This window comes from Mobula hypostoma, chromosome 7 (assembly GCF_963921235.1).
Source record: "Mobula hypostoma chromosome 7, sMobHyp1.1, whole genome shotgun sequence".
Classification (NCBI taxonomy): Eukaryota; Metazoa; Chordata; class Chondrichthyes; order Myliobatiformes; family Myliobatidae; genus Mobula; species Mobula hypostoma.
The window spans coordinates 145,971,785-145,993,362 of NC_086103.1; the positions used below are offsets into that span (position 1 = coordinate 145,971,785).

Sequence of the window (21,578 nt, forward strand, 5' to 3'; positions counted from 1 at the left end):
CATTGTTGTAACATGCGGTTATGTGAGTAAGTGTCAGCTTGAACCACTCTGGCCATTCTCTTCTAACCTCTCTCATGTTATTTGAAAGAGAATATAATGTGATTTATCAAACAAATGTATAAGGAATTAAAGGCTTGAAGTATTACAAGTACATATTTTACATCTTTAGAAGATACTAAAATGTCAACTTTATTACCACCATAATCAAATAGTAAAACAATTATATTGTATATATCACGTAAATAATACAAAAAATACCTGAAAGTAGCTTGACTGTCAAAGTGCAAGAAGAAACTGGAGTGGCTTAGCATCATCCACAGAACTGTCATTCAGAACTCAAGAAATGCCTTCCCAGTTTCTTAAAAACCTTTCAATTCTTAGCTCAATGATGAAGCACTGACTTGGAGAAATATTGATTCTGAAACTGGTGGAAGAGGAGTTGCAACCTCTCACCTTAATGAGTCCAAAAGTAAGTAATATTATAAGAAAAACTCAAAAATTGACTCAGCAGCAAGGGTGCAGATCCTATCTAACAGACCCGGGGAAAGAAGGTGAATGGGTGGCAAGTTCTAGGAACAGCCAACATGGAGAGCAAAAGACCTGGGATTGATGCGATAGAGGCCACATGGAAGACTGAAAACCTTGGGAATAAGTTAGTTATCTGACTCACTGCAATAGAGGTCTGATACTACAAAATATCCAATATTATAATTTAGCTAGAGTCTTAATGATCCATCAAAATGCGTTTTTTTCCAGAAATGGATTTACATTTTCTCTACAGTTGCAAAATGATAACAGTATAATTTACTGTTGAACATATATATGCAGCTTATTTCTTTATTTCTCACCATTTCACCCACCAACAGAACACAAAGCCATATAACTTCAGAGTATAACTGCTTGCAATCTATCATTTCAATGTCATTTTTTGAGACGAATAAACAGGTGTCTTCTTTTTTTTGCTCAGTCTTATTGCAACTCCTGACTGAAATAATCAATTTTCCTTTTAAAAAGGCCACTAGTTTATTTGAAAGACTCAACCATTTCCACGATTGGAAACCTTTTGTGGAAATATGGCTTCCCTTCGCTCTTCTCACAGTGATAATTTTAACGATGAGCTCCAGCAATCAACTCCCCATCCAATATTTACAACCTATGCCAAATCCTCTATTATGTTAAATATTTGTCATGTCCAAGTTTGCTCCAACTTAGCCAAAATGTTCAGTGTCTTAAGTTTCTTCTAATACTTGTGCTTTATAAGACTTCGCCTAAATTCTGTTTTGGCAGAAATTGTGTTCAAACTCCGCTCTAGATGTCTAGTATCGACGGCACAGAAAGAGACTATGGCAGTGGAGCAAAAGTATCAATGTGATTGGCTCTGGGTCAGCAACTGTTACCTATTTGGTTTATGTGATGGATTGCCTGCAGATGTTTTGGACAGCCAGTGGGATTTGCTTCTAGGGCTGTATTGGTCCAAGTCATGGAGCTGTGCATCCCCAAGCCTGGCTGCAATCTAGGGCTGTATTGGTCCAAGTCATGGAGCTGTGCATCCCCAAGCCTGGCTGCAAGAAGGAGCTCTGTAGGCGATAAGTGCCGTCCTACTCACTCCCTCCATTTTTTTTTTGCAGAAGAATGAAGAGCGATGATAAACAACGATAGCAGATGGTTCCAGACAAGTGTAAAACAAAAGCACCCAGTAAAATGTTAAAAACAGGTATAAAGTTCAAATGTCTTCACCTTGAAAGATTAAGTTTCTTTTCATACATGCTCTCTAAATCTGAGTATTTTCAGCTTTTTCTGTTATTTTTATTTTAGATTTCCAACATCTGCAGTTGTTTTTTTTTAAATCACTTTCCAATTATGAAATATTTTTTGCTAAGAATAAAAAGCATTTCTGTTTTCTCAAACAAAAACAAGTATATTTACTAATTATAGAAAATTGCCACTATTAATAAAATACATTACCTGTCCACAAAGTGAAGGTTATCCTGCAACTGAGATGGGGGGGGGGGGCTACTATATTTCCCATCCTTGATATCATCTAATCTATACTTAATTCCACTGAATCCAAAGTCCTCAGGACAAAGATGTTTCAAAAAAGCACATAATTGTAAACAAAGACTAACACACATACTGTATTAATTTAACAATTTTGCTTTAAGCATGCATCCTTTGCCATTTAGATATCACTTACATTTCCATATTACGAAACTCAAAAGTCAACTAGGCTGATATTGGTTTAGTCTGCCTGCCTCTTTACTCATAACTGAACAAAACCTGTGCACAAGTTTTTCTACTTGCTTCATTTTAAGCTCCTGCACAGAGTATTTCAATATATACTGCAACCTTAATGCCACATAGAACACTTTATCTTGAGAGGTATAGTTATAAATCAGAAACTATTAAGACTTGTGGTTGTGATATCACACTGTATTTCACACTATGGCATTTAATATGTTTTTCTTCAATCACTTAACTAGTATCAAAAAAACGCCCAATATACAAGAAATTTACAATTTTGAAGTTGCTTTGTTTTAATCAGCATGTTTATGGGATAAGTCCTCTTTTCTTGTTCTTACCCACCAAAATCAAATGAAGTCTAGGTGACACTAAGGTATCTCCAATCTGCTGTAGTCTTCTGTTTGCCTGTTAGCAAAGGTAATCCAAAGGGAGATCTGGCTAAAGATGAAAGTTAAAACTTTGGTTTTTGAACTAGCTTAAGTGTGGAAGCTTAGAAGGTTGTTTTTCCAGAAGAGACCCAATCAAGGTGTTGCAGCACTAGCTCCTAGTATTGTATTACCTGATGCCTAACTGGAAAAACTCTGATACATAATACCCTCATCCCTTTTCATCACTGAACCCCCCCCCCCCCATTATTCTAACTCTCCAAGATCTTTGGACTCCTCCAGTTCTGATCTATTGTACAATCACATTTTTAATTGATCTATCCTTGGCAAGCATACTTTCAAATGTCCAGTGTCTAAGCTCTCGAATTTCTTCCTTTCTTGAATGTGATTCTTAAAAACTGCCCCTCTGACCAATCTGTGTCTTTTCCTTTATCACAGTGTGAAATATTGATTAACAATGTTCTTAATAAGCTATTAAAGAAATATATGTCAGATTCAAATACTAAGCCAGAATCAGGCAGAATACTCAGCCACAAGTCTTTAAGGATGTTGATTGAGAGAGCCACTGATCATTTTAAGTGTTGATACTGTACTAAAGTCCATGATTAAAATAACTCTAAAGATGCTTTCATTGGTCATCTATAACTAAAAGAAAGTTCATCAAAAAAGATCATCACACAATCCAAACACCGATTTTATCAAGTAAATCCATGTGGAATCTGCATATCAAATCTTTATCAGCACCTGCCCTTTCACTGCATGCTCACAGACAGCAATTATGCTAGTCAATTGCACAGGCTAGCGTGGTAGTCAAAACATCATGATTGCATAGTGACACTTCAACCAACATTACAAAATAAGCAATTACAAAAACCAACTGCCAACTCCAGTTTTAATATTTCTGCTGGTACTTCGACAAGTGAGAAATGCTGTCATGACTGGATGATGGAAAGCATTTAGATGCCGAATGAAAGATTTCAGAGTTTGCACAAAGATAAATATTTAAAGGGTTATAACATATAGATGGTTTGGAAGGAATGGAATGACTTACATCCAAAGAATCTTCATTCACTATTAGCAGTGTCATACTTTGGCTTAAAAGCTTGCATGAATAACCTATCAAAAGAATAGAAAGAAGTGGCTGTCATGAAAAATAACAAAACTTCTTCTGAAACACAATACTGACAAACACAATGCCCACAGAATAATGCCTGGATTGGATTTCTTTTTAGCTCTAATTCTAGACATGGGGGATAATATTTTGAAGGCAGCTGAGGAAGGGAACTTTTCACCTTAGGGTCATATAAAACACTTCTGGACAAGGTAAATGCAGGTCACCAAGATGTGAGAATTGACTATTCTGATCTTTCACAAATTTGGAAGACTTCAGACTCAGTATTGAAATCATTCTGAATAAAGTCATATTATTATGCTTGGGTGGTATGGTAAGGAAGAAGTAGTGATGAAAGAAAGGAAGGCCCAAACTTGAAATTCCTATTCCATTTTAATTCAAGGTTCAAAGTAAAGTAAATTTATTATTGAAGTACATATATGTCACCATATACAATCCTGAGATTCTTTTTTCTGAGGGCATACACAGTAAATCCAAGAAACATAATTGAATCAATGAAAGACCACACCCAACTAATGTGCAAAATACAACAAAATGTAAAAGTTAAAAAAAAATTAACAAATAAATAAGCATTAAGTATCAAGACCATGAGATAAGAGTCCTTGAACTGTTCCTGAACCTGGTGGTGTGGGTCCTGAGGCTCCCGTACCTTCTTCCTGAAGGCAGCAGTGAGAAGAGAGCATGGCCTGGGTGGTGGTGGGGGGTTTCTGATGGTGGATGCTGCTTTCTTGCAACAATGCTCTGTGTAGATGCACTCAATGATGGGGAGAGCTTTACCTATGATAGACTAGGCCGTATCCACTACTTTTTGAAGGATTTTCCATTCAAGGGCATTGGTATTTCCATACCAGACTATGTTGTGATCAGTCCATATAGTGTCCACCACACATCAAAAGAAGTTTGTCGAAGTTTTAGATGTCATGACTCCTAAGGGCACTGCTATGCTTTCTTTGTAATTGCACTTGCATTGCTGGGCCAGGACAGATCCTCCGAAGAATCTAAAATTGCTGAGCTTCTCCACTTTTGATCCCCTGATGAGGACTGGCTCATGGACCTCCTCATTCCTCCTCCTAAAGTCAACAATTACCTCCAAGGTCTTGCTGACATTGAGGTGATGTTGTTGTTCTGGCATCACCGAGCCAGACTTTGAATCTCCCTCCTATATGCTGATTCATCAACACCTTTGATTCGGCCAACGACAGTGGTGTCATCAGCAAACTTAAATATGACATTGGAGCTGTACTTAGCCTCACAGTCAAAAGTATAGAGTTAGTGTAAAAGTGTAAAATTGGGCATGATATAAGGATAGCATGTTCTGACATCTGCCAAAGATATCTTCCAAATCCAAGCATCCAACAATCAAATTCACAAAGCAAACTTCGTTACTCTTTTTAAGTAAATGCCATCTTATTTTCCTTTAATTCAGCAACTAATCTTGATCTTCTCTCTTAACTATGAAAGTAATTTCTTTCCTCTTTCTAATCCGTTCAAAAATGACACTCCATTATTCCAAAGAGTTTAAGATGATATTTCTCTCTCTCATTTCACGCTAGCACTGTTCTTCCAGTTTGGTTATGTTCCTTATTCCCATCTCAATACATTGCTCCCAGAACCCTGTCAAAGTTCTCTGCATTATCATTCACCTTGACCCGTCACTAGCCTTCATTATAATTCATGCCTCTCACCAACACATGCTCCTTGTGGTTAATGCATAGGGTCAACATCTCATCCACCATCTATGTTACAATAGTCATGGGGGATTTCAATATGCAGATAGATTGGGAAAATCAGGTTGGTGCTGGATTCCAAGAGTGGGGATTTCTATAATGCCTACAAGATAGCTTTTTAGAACAGCTTGTGGTTGAGCCCACTAGGGGATCAGCTATTCTGGATTGGCTGTTATGCAATGAACCAGAACTGATTAGAGAGCTTAAGGGAAAAGAACTCTTAGGGACATGTGATCATATGATTGAACTTGCCCTGAAATTTGAGAAGGAGAAGCTAAAATCAGATGCTCCAGTATTACAGCGGGTAAAGGGAATTACAGAGGCATGAGAGAGGAGTTGGCCAGAATTGATTGGAAAAGAACACCAGCAGAAATGATGGCAGAGTAGCAATGGCCGCAATACAGAAGGCACAGGCTAAATACATCCCAAGGAGGAAGAATTATTCTAAAAAGATGACACAAACATGGCTAACAAGAGGAGTCAAACTCAACACAGCCAAAAATGCCAAAGAGAGGGCATATAATAGAGCAAAAAGTTAAAGGATTGGGAAGCATTCAAATACCAACAGAAGACAACTAAAAATGTCATTAAGGTAAAGATGGAATACGAAAGTAAGCTAACTAATAACATTAAAGAGGATACAAAACCCAAAAGTTTCTTCAGATATATAAAGTGTAAAAGAGAGGGGAGAGTGGATATTGGACTGGAAAACAATGCTAGAGAGGTAGTAATGGGGGATAAAGAAATAGCGGATGAACTGAATAAGTATTTTGCATCAGTCTTCACTGTGGAAGACACTAGCAGTATGGTGGAAGTTTCAGGTGTCAAGGGTCATGAAGTGTGTGAAATTACCATTTCTAGGGAGAAGGTTCTTGTGAACCTGAAAGGTCTGAAGGGAGATAAGTCACCTGGACCAGATGGTGTACACCCCAGAGTTATGAAACAGGTGGCTGAAGAGATTGTGGAGGCATTAGTAATGATCTTTCAAGACTCACTAGATTCTGGAGTGGCTCTGGAAGACTGGAAGATTGCAAATGTCACTCCTCTCTTCAAGAAGAGAGAGAGGCAGAAGAAAGGAAATTATAGCCCAGTTAGTCTGACCTCAGTGGCTGAGAATCATTGTTAAGGATGTGGTTTTGGGGTACTTGGAGACACATGACAAAACAGGCCATAGTCATCATGGCTTCCTTGAGGGAAAATCTTGCCTTTTATAAAGACAGGTGTGTAAAAAGGGCCCGACTGATCATTGGGGACATGAGTCACCCCAATTACAATCTGTTCCAGCTGCTACCATCCGGGAAATGGTACTGCAGCATAAAAGCCAGGACCAGCAGGCTCCAGGACAGCTTCTTCCACTAGGCCATCAGACTGATTAACTCATGCTGATTGGAGTGTATTTCTATGTTACATTGACTGTTCTATTTATTGTAAATTATTATAAATTACTATGATTGCACATTTAGACAGAGGCGTAACGTAAAGATTTTTACTCCTCACGTATGTGAAAGATGTAAGAAATAAAGTCAATTCAATTCAAAGACTGACAAATTTATTGGAATTCTTTGAAGAAATAAAAAGCAGGACAAAGGAGAATCTGTTGATGTTGTGTACTTGAATTTTTCAAAAGCCTTTGACAAGGTGCCACATAGGAGGCTGCTCAACAAGCTAAGAGTATTACAGGGATGACTCTAGCAAGGATAAAGTAGTGGATGACTGGCAGGAGGCAAAGAGTGGGAATAAAGGGAGGCTTTTCTGGTTGGCTACCAGTGACTAGTGGTGTTCCACAGGGTCTGTGTTGGGACCAATTCTTTTTATGTTATATGTTAATGACTTGGATGATGGAATTGATGGATTTGTTGCAAAGTTTGCAGATAATATGAAGATAGGTGAGGAGGTTTTGATAGTTTTGAGGAAATAGAGAGGCTACAGAGGGCTCAGAAAGATTAGAAGAATGGGCAAAGAAGTGGCAGATGAAATACAGTGTCAGGAAGTACATGGTCATGCACTTCAGTAGAAGAAATGAAAGAGTTAGCTGTTTTCTCAAAAGAGAGAAAATTTTAAAAACTGAGGCGTAAACTGAATTGGGAGCTCTCGTGCAGGATTCCCTAAAGATTCATTTGCAAGTTGAGTCTGCAGTGAGGAAGGCAAATGCGATGTTAGCATTCATTTCAAGAGGACTAGAATATAAAAGCAAGAATGTAATGTTGAAACTTTCTAAAAGACAGGTGAGGCCTCACTTGGAGTATTGTAAGCAGTTTTGACCCTTTACCTTAGAAAGGATGGGCTGAAACTGGAGAGGGTTCAAAGCAGGCTCATTAAAATGATTACAGATTTGAACGGCTTGTCATATGAAGTGCGTTTGATGGCTCTGGGCTTATATTCACTGGAATTCAGAAGAATGAAGGATGACCTAATTGAAGCCTATGGAATGGTGAAAGAACTTGATAGAGTGGACATGGAGAGGATGTTTCCTATGGTGGGAAAGTCTAAGACTGGAAGACACAGCCTCAGAATAGAGATGCCCTTTTAGAACGGAGATTAGTACTTCCCGACACTGTACTAGCCAGGTGGTGATGAATCTGTGGAATTCTTTGCTGCAGGCAGCTGTGGAAGCCAAGTCTGCATGTATATTTAAGGCAGAGGTCGACAGATTCTTGACTGGTCAGGGTATGAAGGGATACGAGGAGAAAGCAGGAGATTGAGGCTGAGCAGAAAAATCGATCAGCCATAATGAAATGGTGGAGCAGACTCAATGAGCCAAATGGCCTAATTCTGCTCCTATGTCTTATGGATCTCTGGAAAATTCTTGGCTACTTTAAAAGGAAACTATAATTCTGTTGTGTTGGATGTGAATAATGGCAAGAACTCGCATATCACCCATTTGACTCAGAACCGAAATATATATAGGGGTTCATGGCATCGCTAATTTTTTTCAGCAATATGACTGGTATTTGAAACACTGACAGTATATAGTAGTATGATGCAGCATCATATTGTGATGTTGTGGGTGGTTGAAATCCAAAATATAAACATAAAATTCTAGAAATGTCCTGCATTTCAGACAGCAACTACCGAAATGAATCAAAGTTAATATTTCAATGTCGATATTTCAGAATTCACACTAGAACGATGCAACAGCTCCTTCTTTTATTTTCTCAAAACACAGCTTAATTAAAAGAGGCTGAACAAATGTAGTTTCCATTCTGTTTAAGGAAGCTATACTATTTAGGCCAAAAACCAAGAACAATTCCATTGTCGTGGAGAATTAACCCGCAAAATCAGAACTCTTTTAATTTAGAATCAGATTTATAACCACTGAAATTTGTTTTGCAGCAGCAGTACAGTCTTATGCACAAAAGTTTTTGTAAGTTACAATAAGAAATATTTAATAAATTAATAAGTAGTGCAAAAAGTGGGCAAAATAATGTGCAACCCAAACAAAATGCTAGAGAAACTCAACAAGCAGAATTTCCTGGTGGCCAACAACTTTAATTCCAATTCCATTCCCATTCCAACATGTCGGCACATGGCTTCCTTCGCTGCCACAATGAGGTCACTCTCGGGTGACAGAGCAACACTTTTTAATGAACCAGATTTGATTAATGAGTTTAAGGTAAAGAACCATTTGGAGGCAATGACTATAATATGATAGTTACCCTGCAATCTGAAAGGGAAAAGCTAGAATCAGTTGTATCAGTATTTCAGCGGAGTAAAGGGAATTACAGAAGCATGAGAGGGGAGCTAGCCAAAGTTAATTGAAGCCGACACTAGCAAGAATGACAGCAGAGCAGCAATGGCTGGAGTTTCTGGGGATAATTCAGAAGGCACAAAATAGATATATCCCAAAGACGAAAAAGTATTCTAAAAGGAGGATGAAGCAACCATGGCAGATGAAGGAAGTCAAAGACTGCATAAAAGCAAAACAGAGGGCATATAACATAGCAAAAATTAGTGGGCAGTTAGAAGATTGAGAAGCTTTTAAAAATCAAAGGAGGCAACTAAAAAGCCATAAGGATAGAAAAGATGAAATATAAAGTAAGTTAGCCAATGATATAAAAGAGGATACCAAAAGTATTTTTCAGATATATAAAGAGTAAAAGAGATAAGAGAGTGAATATTGGACTGCTGGAAAATGATGCTGAAGAGGACAATGAGGACAAAGTAATGGCGGATGGATTTAATGAGTATTTTGCATCAGCCTTCACTATAGAAGACGTGAGCAGTATACCAGAAATTCAACAGTGTCGGGGGCAGAATTGAGTGCAATAGTTATACTAAGGAGAAGTAGCGTAGAAAGCTGAAAGGTCTGAAGTAGATAGCCACCTGAACCACCAGACGGAATACACCCCAGCTTATCCAACTTTCCTTCATTATAACTTCGCAGCAACAATGAAGTAACAACTTAGCAGTTTCTCCGCTGCAATCACATCTACTCTGAAAAGTGGTGACCAGAGCCATATGCACTTTACAAACAGAGATCTAACTAGTATTGGAATAGCACCACATATGCTTTTTGTAGATCATCTTATTTACCCATTTTGTTTCCATTAATGATCATTACAACATAAACTCGAGTCTCCCAGCTCCTTTACATAATATTCTTCCAATATTTTCATATTCCTTTGTTTAGTTGAATCTCCATGTGTATCACCTTTTACTTCTCCAGATTATATTCCATCACCACCTTTCTGCTGAAGTCACCAATATCCACAGCAGTCCAAAACTGTCCCCCTTATTGTCTACCAAGTCAATGTTTGGAACATCTCTAAATGCTGTTACTGCAACCCCTTCATTGGACTAAATACTTTTTATTACAAAAAATGTACTGACTACTGTGGAGCTCCACAGGTAACAGATCTTTAGTTAGGAATGTACCAATGTGTCACTGCTCTCTGATGACTGCCACGAAGCTAACTTTTTGATCCAGTGTGAAACTCTCCTTTGTATCACTGGGGCTTTTAAGTTTTTGACCCTGGAGACCCTGCTAAAGCCAAGCAAGAATCTATGTTAATGACAACTTAGGCTTCCCTCGTTGAGCCTCATGCAAGTCAGAAAGGCCCTTACATTTAAGCTCAAATTTGTGGATTTTCAAATAACAACTGCAGAAGATACAAGAATGCATATTTATTACAAATTTTACTGTTTAAAATTTTACTGTATACCAAGAAATGAAGTGCACTGCAGTGCACAGACAGACCTATATTAATTGCAGTCTCTTGCTTATCACCAGTAAGGACCCATATTTTAATTCCAGCTTTCATTAACGTTGAGATGGTTTCAGGGACTCCATTCTGAAGACGATCTTCAATGGCAGTTGCTCCAAGTAGCAACATGTTCTGAAAAAAAATTTATATAATAAGAGTTGTGCTGACATTCAAGTTCACTTAATGTAAGCAATTTCCTTTCATGTTATTGAATGGAACAGAGATTAATGGGACTAGTTTTGTTGATGGTTATTTAATTACCCTCTATGTTAAAAGTCTAGTTGAAGTGCAGAATGCTACCATCTGAGGACAACTGATTTATTACTACAGGCAATAATGAAACTGCTGGACAAACTCAGAGGTTCAGGTAGCATCTGCAGAGCAGAGAGATGGCTGACATTTTGGGGTGAGCTCCTGCATGAGGACTACCACTAATTCTGACCACTGAAATCAAACAACAACAGTGATGAAGGACCAAACCAAGATTCCACATTTCCAGCATTTACTGCTGTGCCAGCTAATGCAATTTCACAAGAAGGAACAGTATTCACAGCTCAAGTTTTAAACTTAATTATAGGTGGAGTCTAATTGTGAAGATGCTCTGCTATTTATTTATTTTGTTTATTTATCATACAGTATTTCCCTTTTATTTGGCCTTCATACAGTTAAAAGTTATATATATTTTTAAAAAAACACAAATAATGATGGCTTTCAGTTTGAAATGTTTAACAGTGCTGCACTCTACTGGATATAATGCAGTTGCTTCATATTAAAATCACAGTGGGAAAGCAGATTATTTATCAACCACTGCATTTTGTCTTAATACTCTTACGTTTAACTTTACATCTATGTCTCTTCATTCCAGTCCCCCTATGTATTGGGAATTGCTAGCTTCATCCCATTATTCCTAAAACAGGCAAAATTATTCATCATTTTTGACTTTTTTCCCATAATACTCAAAAGTCTAGTGAACCCCCTCAGGTCCCATCTCCCTAACTAACATTCTTTTCAATACAGAATTCAAAACTGCAAAACTTTCCATTTGCAATTTTAATATTCCATCAGCATACCAATACACCCTGTCAAGCATCATACAATGTTTTTCACCCTCATTTATGGAATGCACATCTCATCTCCATTTGGCTGTCCATTACATCCACAATTTTTGAGCAAAGAGCTTTTTTAAATTATTCAAACTACCAGATTGTTATAAGAACAGATAATACTGCATTTCTGGGAAGAAAAACAAAGTTAACATTAGAGGTCAAAGACCCTTCATCAGAACTGTAAGTTAAGAGGAATTGTTAATCTTCAGAGAAGGTGGAGGAGTGGGATGTCTCCAATATGGTTAAGTGAATGTATCACAGAAGTTAGAGAATGAGAACATAGACAAAAGAACATAAAAGAGCACACACAAAATACTGGAGGAACTCAGCAGAACAGGCAGCATCTATGAAAATGAATAAACAATCTATGTTTTTGGCCGAGACCCTTCTTCAGGACAGGAGAGAAAAGGGGAAGACACCAGAATAAAAAGGCAGGGGGAGGGAAAGGAGGACAACCAGAAGGTACTAGATGAAGCCAGGTAGCCAGGTAGCCAGGAAACAAAGTGCTGGAGAGGAAGGAATCTGATAGGAGAGGAGAGTGGAGTGAGCTACAGGAGAAAGGGAAGTGGGAGGAGACACAGAGGAGGTGATAGGCAGGTGAGAAGAGGTAAGAGACCAGAATGGGGAATAGAAGGGAGGGGGAGGGAAAATTATTTTTACCAGAAGGAGAAATCGATATTCATGCCATGAGGTTGCAGGTTATCTCTCCCGACGGAATACAAGGTGTTACTCCTTACCCTGAGGGTGTCCTCATCTTGGCACAAGAGGTCATGGGAATGGGAATCGGAATTAAAATGTTTGGTCACTGGGAAGTTCTGCTTTTGGCAGATGGAGCAGAGCTGCTCGACGAAACAGTCCCCCAACTAACAACAGGTCTTGCCAATGTAAAGGAGTCTGCATCAGAAGCACCACAACAGACAACCCCTGGAGATTCTCAGGTTGTCTCACCTGGAAAGGCTATTTGGGGCTCTGACTGAAGGTGAGGGAGGAGGTGAATAGGCAGGTGTAGCACTTTGGCCACTTGGAGGGATAGGTGGCGGGAGGGAGATTAGTGGGGACGGATGAATGGATGAAGGAATCTAGAAGGGCAACCCCAGCAGAAAGCAGAGAGAGGGGAGGTAAAGATATGTTTGGTGGTTGGTTCCCTTTGGAGATGACAGAAATTGTGGAGGATGATGTGTTGAATGCTGAGGCTCGTGGGGTGGTAGGTAAGAACAAGAGGAGCTCTATCACTGCTAAAGACGGTGGGAAGATGGGGTGAACACGGATGTTTGGGAAATGGAAGAGATGAGAGTGAGGGTAGCATCAATGGTGTAGGAAGGGAAACCCCATTCTTAGAAAAAGGAGGACATCTCTGATGTCTTCGAAAGGAAAGCTGCATCCTGGGAACAGATGTGGCAGAGACGAAGGAACTGAGAAAAGGGAATAGTATTTTTATCGGAGACAGGGTGGGGAGACGTATAGTCAAGAAAGCTGTGGGAATTGGTAGGTTTATAAAAGATGTTAATCAACAGTTTGTCTCTAGAGATGGAGACAGAGATCGAGAAAGGGGAGAGAGGTGTCAGAAATAGACCAAGTGAACTTAAGGGCAGGGTGGAAGTTGGAGGCAAGGTTGATGAAATTGACGAGCTCAGCATGGGTGCATGAAGCAGTACCAATGCAGTAGTCAATGTAGTGGGGTAAGAGTAGGGAAGGCTCGGAATGTAGACTGTTCTACTTAGCCAATGAAAAGGCAGGCATAGCTGGGGTCCATGCAGGTTCCCAAAAAAATGTAGGAGAAGCGAAATGCAAAGTAGGTTTCCTCCCACGCCCAGTAGGTTATTTGGTCACATGCGTGTAATTAGACAACGTGGGCTTGTTGTGCCAGAGAGGCCTGTTACTGTGGGGTATCTCTAAATTAAAAGAGATAAAAAGACAACTATCACAGATACAGACATAGAAATCAAGTCATTTGAACTTGTAGAATTTGATATTGAACCTAGAAAGCTGTAATGTGCCCAGATGAGATCCTGTTCCTGCAGCTTGTATTGGGCTTCATTGTCACAATGCAGGAGGCCTCAACAGATAGGTCATAAAATCCTTTGGTTCTCCAATGATCTTTAGGAAACGAAATTTGCCACCCTTTTCTAGTCTTGCCCATGTGCAACTCAAGATTCATTCTTAAAGACACAGAGAACAGAAACAGACCCTTCTGCCCATCTGGTTCGTGCTAAGATGCCCAACTAAACTAGTCCAATTTTTCAAGGTTTAGCCCATAACCCTCTAAACCTTTCCTGTTCCTGTACCTGTCCCTGTCCAACTATTTCTTTGTTAAAAACTTGTTATTGAACCTGCCTGAACCACATCCACTAGCAGCTGATTCTGTTTACATATGACTCTTCATGCAAAAAACGTTGCTCCTTGAATTCCTATTTGATCTTTCTCTCCTCACCTTAAACCTTTAACCTCTGAAGGGCATAGACAGGAAGAATGGATTGTTTTAGAAAAAAAAGTCTATGCCTCTCATGATTATATACAACTCTATAAAATCACCCCTCAGTCTTAGTTTGTCTAACCTCTCCTTATAACTCAGTCCCTCAAGTCCTGGCAACATCCTCATAAAATCTGCAGTAATTCCAGTTTAATAGCATCTTTCCTACAGTAGGTGACTAAAACTGAACACAATACCTCCGGTCAAGTTGGCATCTGCCTACAACACTCCTTTGGTCAACATCTTCTGGATAGATCATGAAACCATATATTTAACCTCTTATCTTATAGGTTTGTTTTTCATCATGGATGTGATTCTGAAACTGCTGGAGCCCGTGATATACAGTTTAGAGATCGTTTGGGTGTTCCAGCAGTCTGCAGTCTCCGAGAGGATTCCGTGTGGCAGAGGTGGTGAGCGCAAGCCGATGTTCGACTCCATTTCATTGATTAAAGCACCAAGGGAGAATGAAGCATTGAGGGGAGTGTGGAAGGTGAGTGCCGGCTGCCTGCCTGCCTTCTAATCTTTCTGCTACAAACAGGGAAAGGTCTACCACTGGGCCCGGAGAGTGTTTGCCCAGGTTTTCTGCGTTGTGTGGACTTGGACTATAGACTTTTTTTTCCATTCTTAAAAGTTTTTTTATATTTTGTGTTTGCACCCGATCTTTTTTTTTGTGTGGGAAGGGGATTTGGGGTTCGAAGTGCCCATTCCTGTTTGTTTGTTTTTTTGTGCGAGGAGGGATTTGGGGGCTGATGTACCTGTTACATTTTGTTTGTTTTTTTTGTGCAGAAGGGATTGGGGTTGATACGCCTGCTCCATGTTTGTCTGTCTTTTGTGCAGGGAGGGGGATTTGGGGGTTGATGATCATGCTGCCTTTCCTTTTCTTTCTTGGTTTCATGGCTACCCGGAGAAGAATTCTAAGTTGTATGCTTTGATAATAAATGAACCTTTGAACAATACTCCAAGTGCAACCTCACCAGCATCCCGTAGAACCGCACTATGACCTCTCAACATTTACACTCAGTCCCCTGACTGATGAAGCTTCTTCACCATCCTGTCTACCTGTGACTCCACTTTCAGGGAACATGAACTAAGAGACACTTTGCCCTGCAACACTCCCCAAGGCCTTACCTTGATTTGACTTTTCAAAATGCAACATCTTGTACTTAACTGAATTGAACTCCATTTGTTATTCCTTGGCCCTCTTACTCAGCTGATCAAGATCCCCAAATGATTTTTGATAGCCTTCTTCATTGTTCACTATACCAACTATTCCATCATCTGCAAATTGTTAACTGTCCTTTATACATTCTGAGCCAAGTCATTAACAAACAACAATGGGTCCAGCACCAACCCAAGATACTACAAGTCATGGGCCTCCAATCCAAGTATTAACTTTCCACCATCACCCCGATCACCTTTTGATTCCTACCATGAAGCCAACCAGCCAATTAGCCAGATCTCTCTGGATTCCATGAACTCTAGCCTTCTAGAGCATCCTACCACAAGGGACCTTATCAAAACTCTTGCTGAAGTCCATGTAGACCACATCTATTCAACTTTCTTGGTGATATCATCAAAAAACACAAGAAAAATCAAGTTTCTAAGCCATGATCTCCCACTCACAAAATCATGCTCGCTATCCATAATCAACTCATGTCTTTTCAGATGCATGTATAACTTACCCTCAGTATCCTTTCCTGCAATTTTTTCCTATCACCGAAGTTACACCTAATGGTCCATAGACCCCAGGATTTTCTTTGCAAACTTTTTAAAATAAAGGCACAACATTTGCTATCCTGCAGTATATCAGCATCTCAACAGTGGTCAACAATGCAAATATTTCAGCCAGGGCTTCTGCAATTTTTTCTCTAACCTCCACAGTGTTCTTAAGATATATCTGGCCAGGCCTTGGAAACATGTCTACCTTTATATATTTAAGATGTCCAGTACCGCCTCTATGATAATGTGGACTAAGTTCTCCTCAATAACTTTAACTTGCTCCAAAATATTCATGTATTTATCCCTGGTAAAAACAGAGTAGAAATATTAATTAAGGACCTTGCCCATCTCCTGAAGTTCCATACAAAGACGTCCATTTTGGTCATGGAGGCTCTTTATGCTCTCTTTTTCCCCAGAGTAAACTTACAAAATTTCTCTGGATTTTCCTTAATCTCTCTGCCAAAGCTATCTTGTGCTCCTTTTTTGCCATCCTGATTTCCTTTTTGAGTATGTTACGTACCCCGTAACTGGGTTGCCAAACCAGCAGAAATGGACCACTCGTTGGAGTCTGGATTACTAGGAACTAATAAAGTTTTATTAAAGAAATAAGTAACACAGTACTCTAATCGTAAGGATATAAATGCAACAGGTTACCAATGATAATACACACATGTACACAGAACTAGGGTAATAGGAATCAAACCAAGCTGTATCGCAGTCTAGGGGCAAAATGATCAGTCTTAAATGACGCAGAGTTCAGTTCAGCTTAGTACAGTTCGCAGTAATTGCTGTTGTGCCGTTGGAGAGACAGAGAGAGAGAGAGAGGGGGAGGGGATGCAGTTTGTTTCAGGCAGACCTTTGATGTCTTCTATCCCGCTGTGGTCACCGACTGTGACCCCTCCATTCTGGATACCACCATTCTTCCGTGGTGAACCTGGCACCCAGGCAAGGGCGGACACACACACCAGGTTCCCACCGATCGTACCTTTACACCTATGGTTGGTTCCCGCGAACCGGACCTCCAAACTCCCACCAACTTGTGGGGGCACACCGCTCTTTCCAGGGTCTCGTTATCTCGTGATCTCGTGGTGTGTCGCGTGCCTAGCGAACCTGCTCTTTTTATCCCCCTGCTGGGGTATCGCCTGTCCATCAAACTTCAAATAGTTCAGGTTCAAAGCAACCGGTCTGTCAATATTCTCAATTGTGTTTCTTTTCCGTTAATCTTTCTCTTCTCTCATTAGCATTTTGAATGTTTCTCCATTGTCTCTCTTATCTCTCTCATTCGCATCAATCGTCCGATAACTTGGTTTGGCGTCACAAGTACATTCCTGCATGTCCAAAACTCCATCATTTGATCGCAGCTGCCTGAACCTGACCAATGCCTCCATCTTTTTCCCCCCGAATAGAGCGTCAATATGTTTTGTCATTCAGGGTTAACTACTTCTACCAACCTTGCCCTTCACTCTAACGGAAGCATGCAGATCTTTAGCTCTCATTATCTCAGCTTTAAAGGCCCCCACTTTTGCCACAGGCCCCTTTGCCTGCAAATAACCGACTCCAATCAACTTTTGCATGTCAAAATTCGCCTTGTCCTAAGTTAGAACACAAACCCATCGCCCAGTTCTGTCCCGTTCCACAACTATTTAAAAAAATTAATATAACTGTGGTCACAATTACAAAAGTGCCCCACCACTGACATCTCAGTCACTTATCCTGCCAAACAGTACATCAAACTTCGCCCTCTCCCTAGCAGGGCCCTCTGTATATTGTCCAGGGAACCTTTCCTGAACAATCTTAAGTTCCATCCTTTATCACACTTTATCAACACAGCTGCTCCAGTATATGTTAGGAAAGTTAAAATCCTCACCATGACAACCTTCCTTTCCTTGTAACTCTCCAATCTTCCTGCGTATTAGTTCTTCTAACTCCCATTGTCCATTTGAAGGCTTATACCACAAGCCCAGCAAGATGATCATCCCTTTATTTCCAGCTCCAATCAATGATCCTTCAGTAATTTCACATCGCGCTGCCATGATGTTCACCTTGATCAAAAATGTTACACTCCCCCCACCTAAGGCACCTGTACTGCATAACATTAAGCTGCCAGTCCCCTTAGCCATGTTTCTGTAATAGCTATAGCATCCCAGTCTCATATAGCTATCCACGCCCTGAGTTTATCTGCCATACTTGTCAGATCTCCTGCACGGTAAAAAATGAAATTTAATCTGATAGGCATTCCTCGCCCCCTGCCCAGCTCTTGCTGTCTTGTCTTTTCTATTTGCTGTCACTGACTTCTGTATCACTTTCCAGCCTCTCATTTTCCTCCCTGCCACTGAAAATTCTACTTTGTCTGCAATTCCAAAGCAGATATTGATATTGAAGAGGGCAGAGAATGACAGACAGAATTTACGATGCATTTTTGGAAATGCACGGTTAGGACAAACACAATGAATCCCTTCAACCGAAGGGTGTTTGGAATCTGAATGCATGGTAAATGGAAATATTCTCACATTTCTGATAGAACTGAATTCCCAAAGTATTGATGGCTGTGAAGCAAGTGATGATAAATAGGATTAGTATGGATGAGTCTGCTGGTCAGTATGAATATGGAAGACATGAGGGTCTGTTTCTATGCTGTGCAAGTCTAATCTTTTGTCTGAGGTACAATTCTAGCTGGTGCAGTTTTCTTCTTAATTTCCACTGTCTTTTACAAGACCATAAGACATAGGAGCAGATGAGGGCTCCATGATGCCATACTTAGCCAAATACCGTTTTGATGACTTTTACCAGGTTTCTGGGATGTAGATCTGCTCTGTTTTTGGACCAAAGCTATAGTAAGCTCAGAAACTAAATGCTTTGGTAAAATCTAGACAATCGTCTACCACAACCCCACATAATAGCATTGTTCACAGTTGAAAGTAGAAAGACAGATGGCAATTCTGGATTTATCCTACACTTTGTGAGATGGGTATAACTACACAATTATACTGTAGAATAGATACCATGAGTTGCAGCTGCACTATCCAGCTCACGTTGTGGCATGGACAGTTTTAGAGCATCTCCAGCTATACACCTAGCATTAAGAGCTTGATGCAGATTGGTTATTTAAATATGGATATGATACAATGAATACACAATGAAATGTAGCAGTAAATGCTGACAAAATAATTCTTATATGTATTGTTTTTCCTCTCTAAGAATGAAAACCTCCACTCTAAGCCTCCTTTTTTGTCCAGTAAGAAAAATAGTGAGCCAGTCTTCCCTCAGGCTACTTACCTTCTTCTATTCTACTGCATTGAAAAACTATTTCAGCCACAGTAGCCCCCGAGGCCAGATTCAAATTGAAAGTAAACTCATTACCATTTGTCCATAAGTACCTACAACTGGAATAAAAGTACATTTCCCTGTGGCTGGTTAAAAACCTGGCAAACTTACGAAGTAGATTCAGCCAACAAAGCATGACAGGCCTATTGAGGCCTAGCGAAAGACTCCAGATAACAAATAAAAATCCCTGTGGGGATTACAGCAGGGCAGTATTAAGACAAATTCTTTTATGGCATCCCTACTTCCCTGTGTGGAAGTACCATTGCTGCTACAACACAGGACTAATTGCACAAATACAACAAAAGTCACCTCTCACCTTTTCAATGAGTTCATAGCATTCCTCAAGCTTGCTGGCTCTGTTCTGAAGAGATGTGCTGGCTTCATGATAAATTTGTGCCCACTGCTTATAATCATGAAATTCCAGGTCAGTATATGCAAAACACAATGTCCTTAAACCTGAAAAGTAGTTAAAGTTTCTTCAGCAAAAGAATCAGAATCAGGTTTATTATCACCGACATATGTCATGAAATTTATTAATTTAGCAGCAGCAGTTCAATGCAATACATAATATAGAAGAAAAAAATAAATCAATTACAGTACAGGGTATACATATAGTGAATAGATTAAAAAATCGTGCAAAAACAGAAATAATATATATTAAAAAGTGAGGTAGTGTTCACGGGTTCAATGTCCATTTAGGAATCAGATGGCAGAGGGGAAGAAGCTGTTCCTGAATCTCTGAGTGTGTGCCTTCAGGCTTCTGTACCTCCTACTTGATGGTAACAGTGAGAAAATGGCCCCCTGGGTGCTGGAGGTCCTTAATAATGGACGCTGCCTTTCTGAGACACTGCTTCTGGAAGGTGCCCTGGGTACTTTGTAGGTTAGTATCCAAGATGGAGCTGACTAAATTTACAACCCTCTGCAGCTTCTTTCAGTCCCGTGTCCCCCCCCCCACCCACCCCCCATACCAGACCGTGATGCAGCCTGTTAGAATGCTCTCCACGGATACCATCTCCAGAATACATAGACCATGACCAGGAATCTCCTTACACTCATTCAAAGGGAGTGGATTAACAAGAACTTGAGGGTGTGAGAGTATGGGGTGGGGTGGGAGTGGGAGCAAGGGAGTGCAGTGAACAATCATATACAGGCTTGGCTTCCCGAAGAAAGGACAGAACTGTGGTATGAGGATTGTACTAAAGGCTCACTGGATTGATTCTTTTGAAAGGGGCACAGGGAGATGGGAGCTAATTAACCTATGAGGAGCAGTTAAGCATTAAGCAGTTTAGGTCATACAGTCCAGAATTGAGAGGTGAGCTCAGAATCAGAATCAGGTTTATTATCACTGGCATGTGACATGACATTTGTTAACATACCAGCAGCAGTTCAATGCAATAAATAATCTAGCAGAGAAAAAAAAGTTAAAAAAAAATCAATTATGTATATTGAATATGTTTAAAATGTGCAAAAACAGAAATACTGTATATTAAAAAAGTGAGGTAGTGTCCAAAGATTCAATGACCATTTAGGAATCAGACAGCAGAGGGGAAGAAGCTGTTCCTGAAACGCTGAGTATGTGCCTTCAGGCTTCTGTATCTCCTACCTGATGGTAACAATGAAAACAAAGCATGACCTGGGTGATGGAGGTCCTTAATAATGGATGCTGCCTTTCTGAGACACCACTCCCTGAAGTTGTCCTGGGTACTTTGTAGGCTACTACCAAGATGGAGCTGACTAGATCATTAAAATTAATATAATTCTTATAGATCTTGACACTGTGGATAGACGATTAATGTTTTCCCCTAGCTGTGAAGTTTAAAACCAGGGGTCACAGATTTGAAATTTGTGTTTAGCCATTCAGTATGACTAAGAATACTGTGGGTAATGAATTGAGTAAAGTTAAGAGAGAGGTTAATAGGTTTTTGGATAGTAAGAGCATCAAGGGATATAGGGCTAGTGCCAACAATGATCATCCATATTTTCTTTGAATGGTAGAATAGTGTGGGAGGTCAAAATGACCTGCTGCTGTTTCGATGTTATGCTCTTATATCTTAACCATGAGAGGGCTGTGGTAAATATCAGAGAATACACTGAAATAAAGTGAAAGAGGAAAACGTTCCAAGAGGAAAGTTTTCACAACTTTGCATATCAGCATCTAATTGACAGACTCCACTTAGGTAATGACCTGATTAGTTAAGAGAAAATTATTGTTGACTTCCAGAATGGGGAAGTGTGAAGAAATCAGTTTTGTTTCGTTCCTTTACTTTTT

The 21,578-nt window shown here is 39.8% G+C and overlaps 1 protein-coding gene across 7 annotated transcripts in view; it reads right to left on the minus strand.

Moving 5' to 3' along the window:
* atp8a2 (ATPase phospholipid transporting 8A2) overlaps positions 1-21,578 on the minus strand; it is a 589,180-nt gene that overhangs the window by 257,061 nt on the left and 310,541 nt on the right. For all 7 annotated transcript variants that reach the window (XM_063054225.1, XM_063054230.1, XM_063054229.1 and 4 more), the window contains 3 exons: positions 19,626-19,765; positions 10,684-10,822; positions 3,679-3,743 (listed from right to left, as the gene is read on the minus strand). In XM_063054225.1, coding sequence (XP_062910295.1) covers positions 3,679-3,743; positions 10,684-10,822; positions 19,626-19,765 — 344 coding nt within the window. The remainder of the gene's footprint in view (positions 1-3,678; positions 3,744-10,683; positions 10,823-19,625; positions 19,766-21,578) is intronic.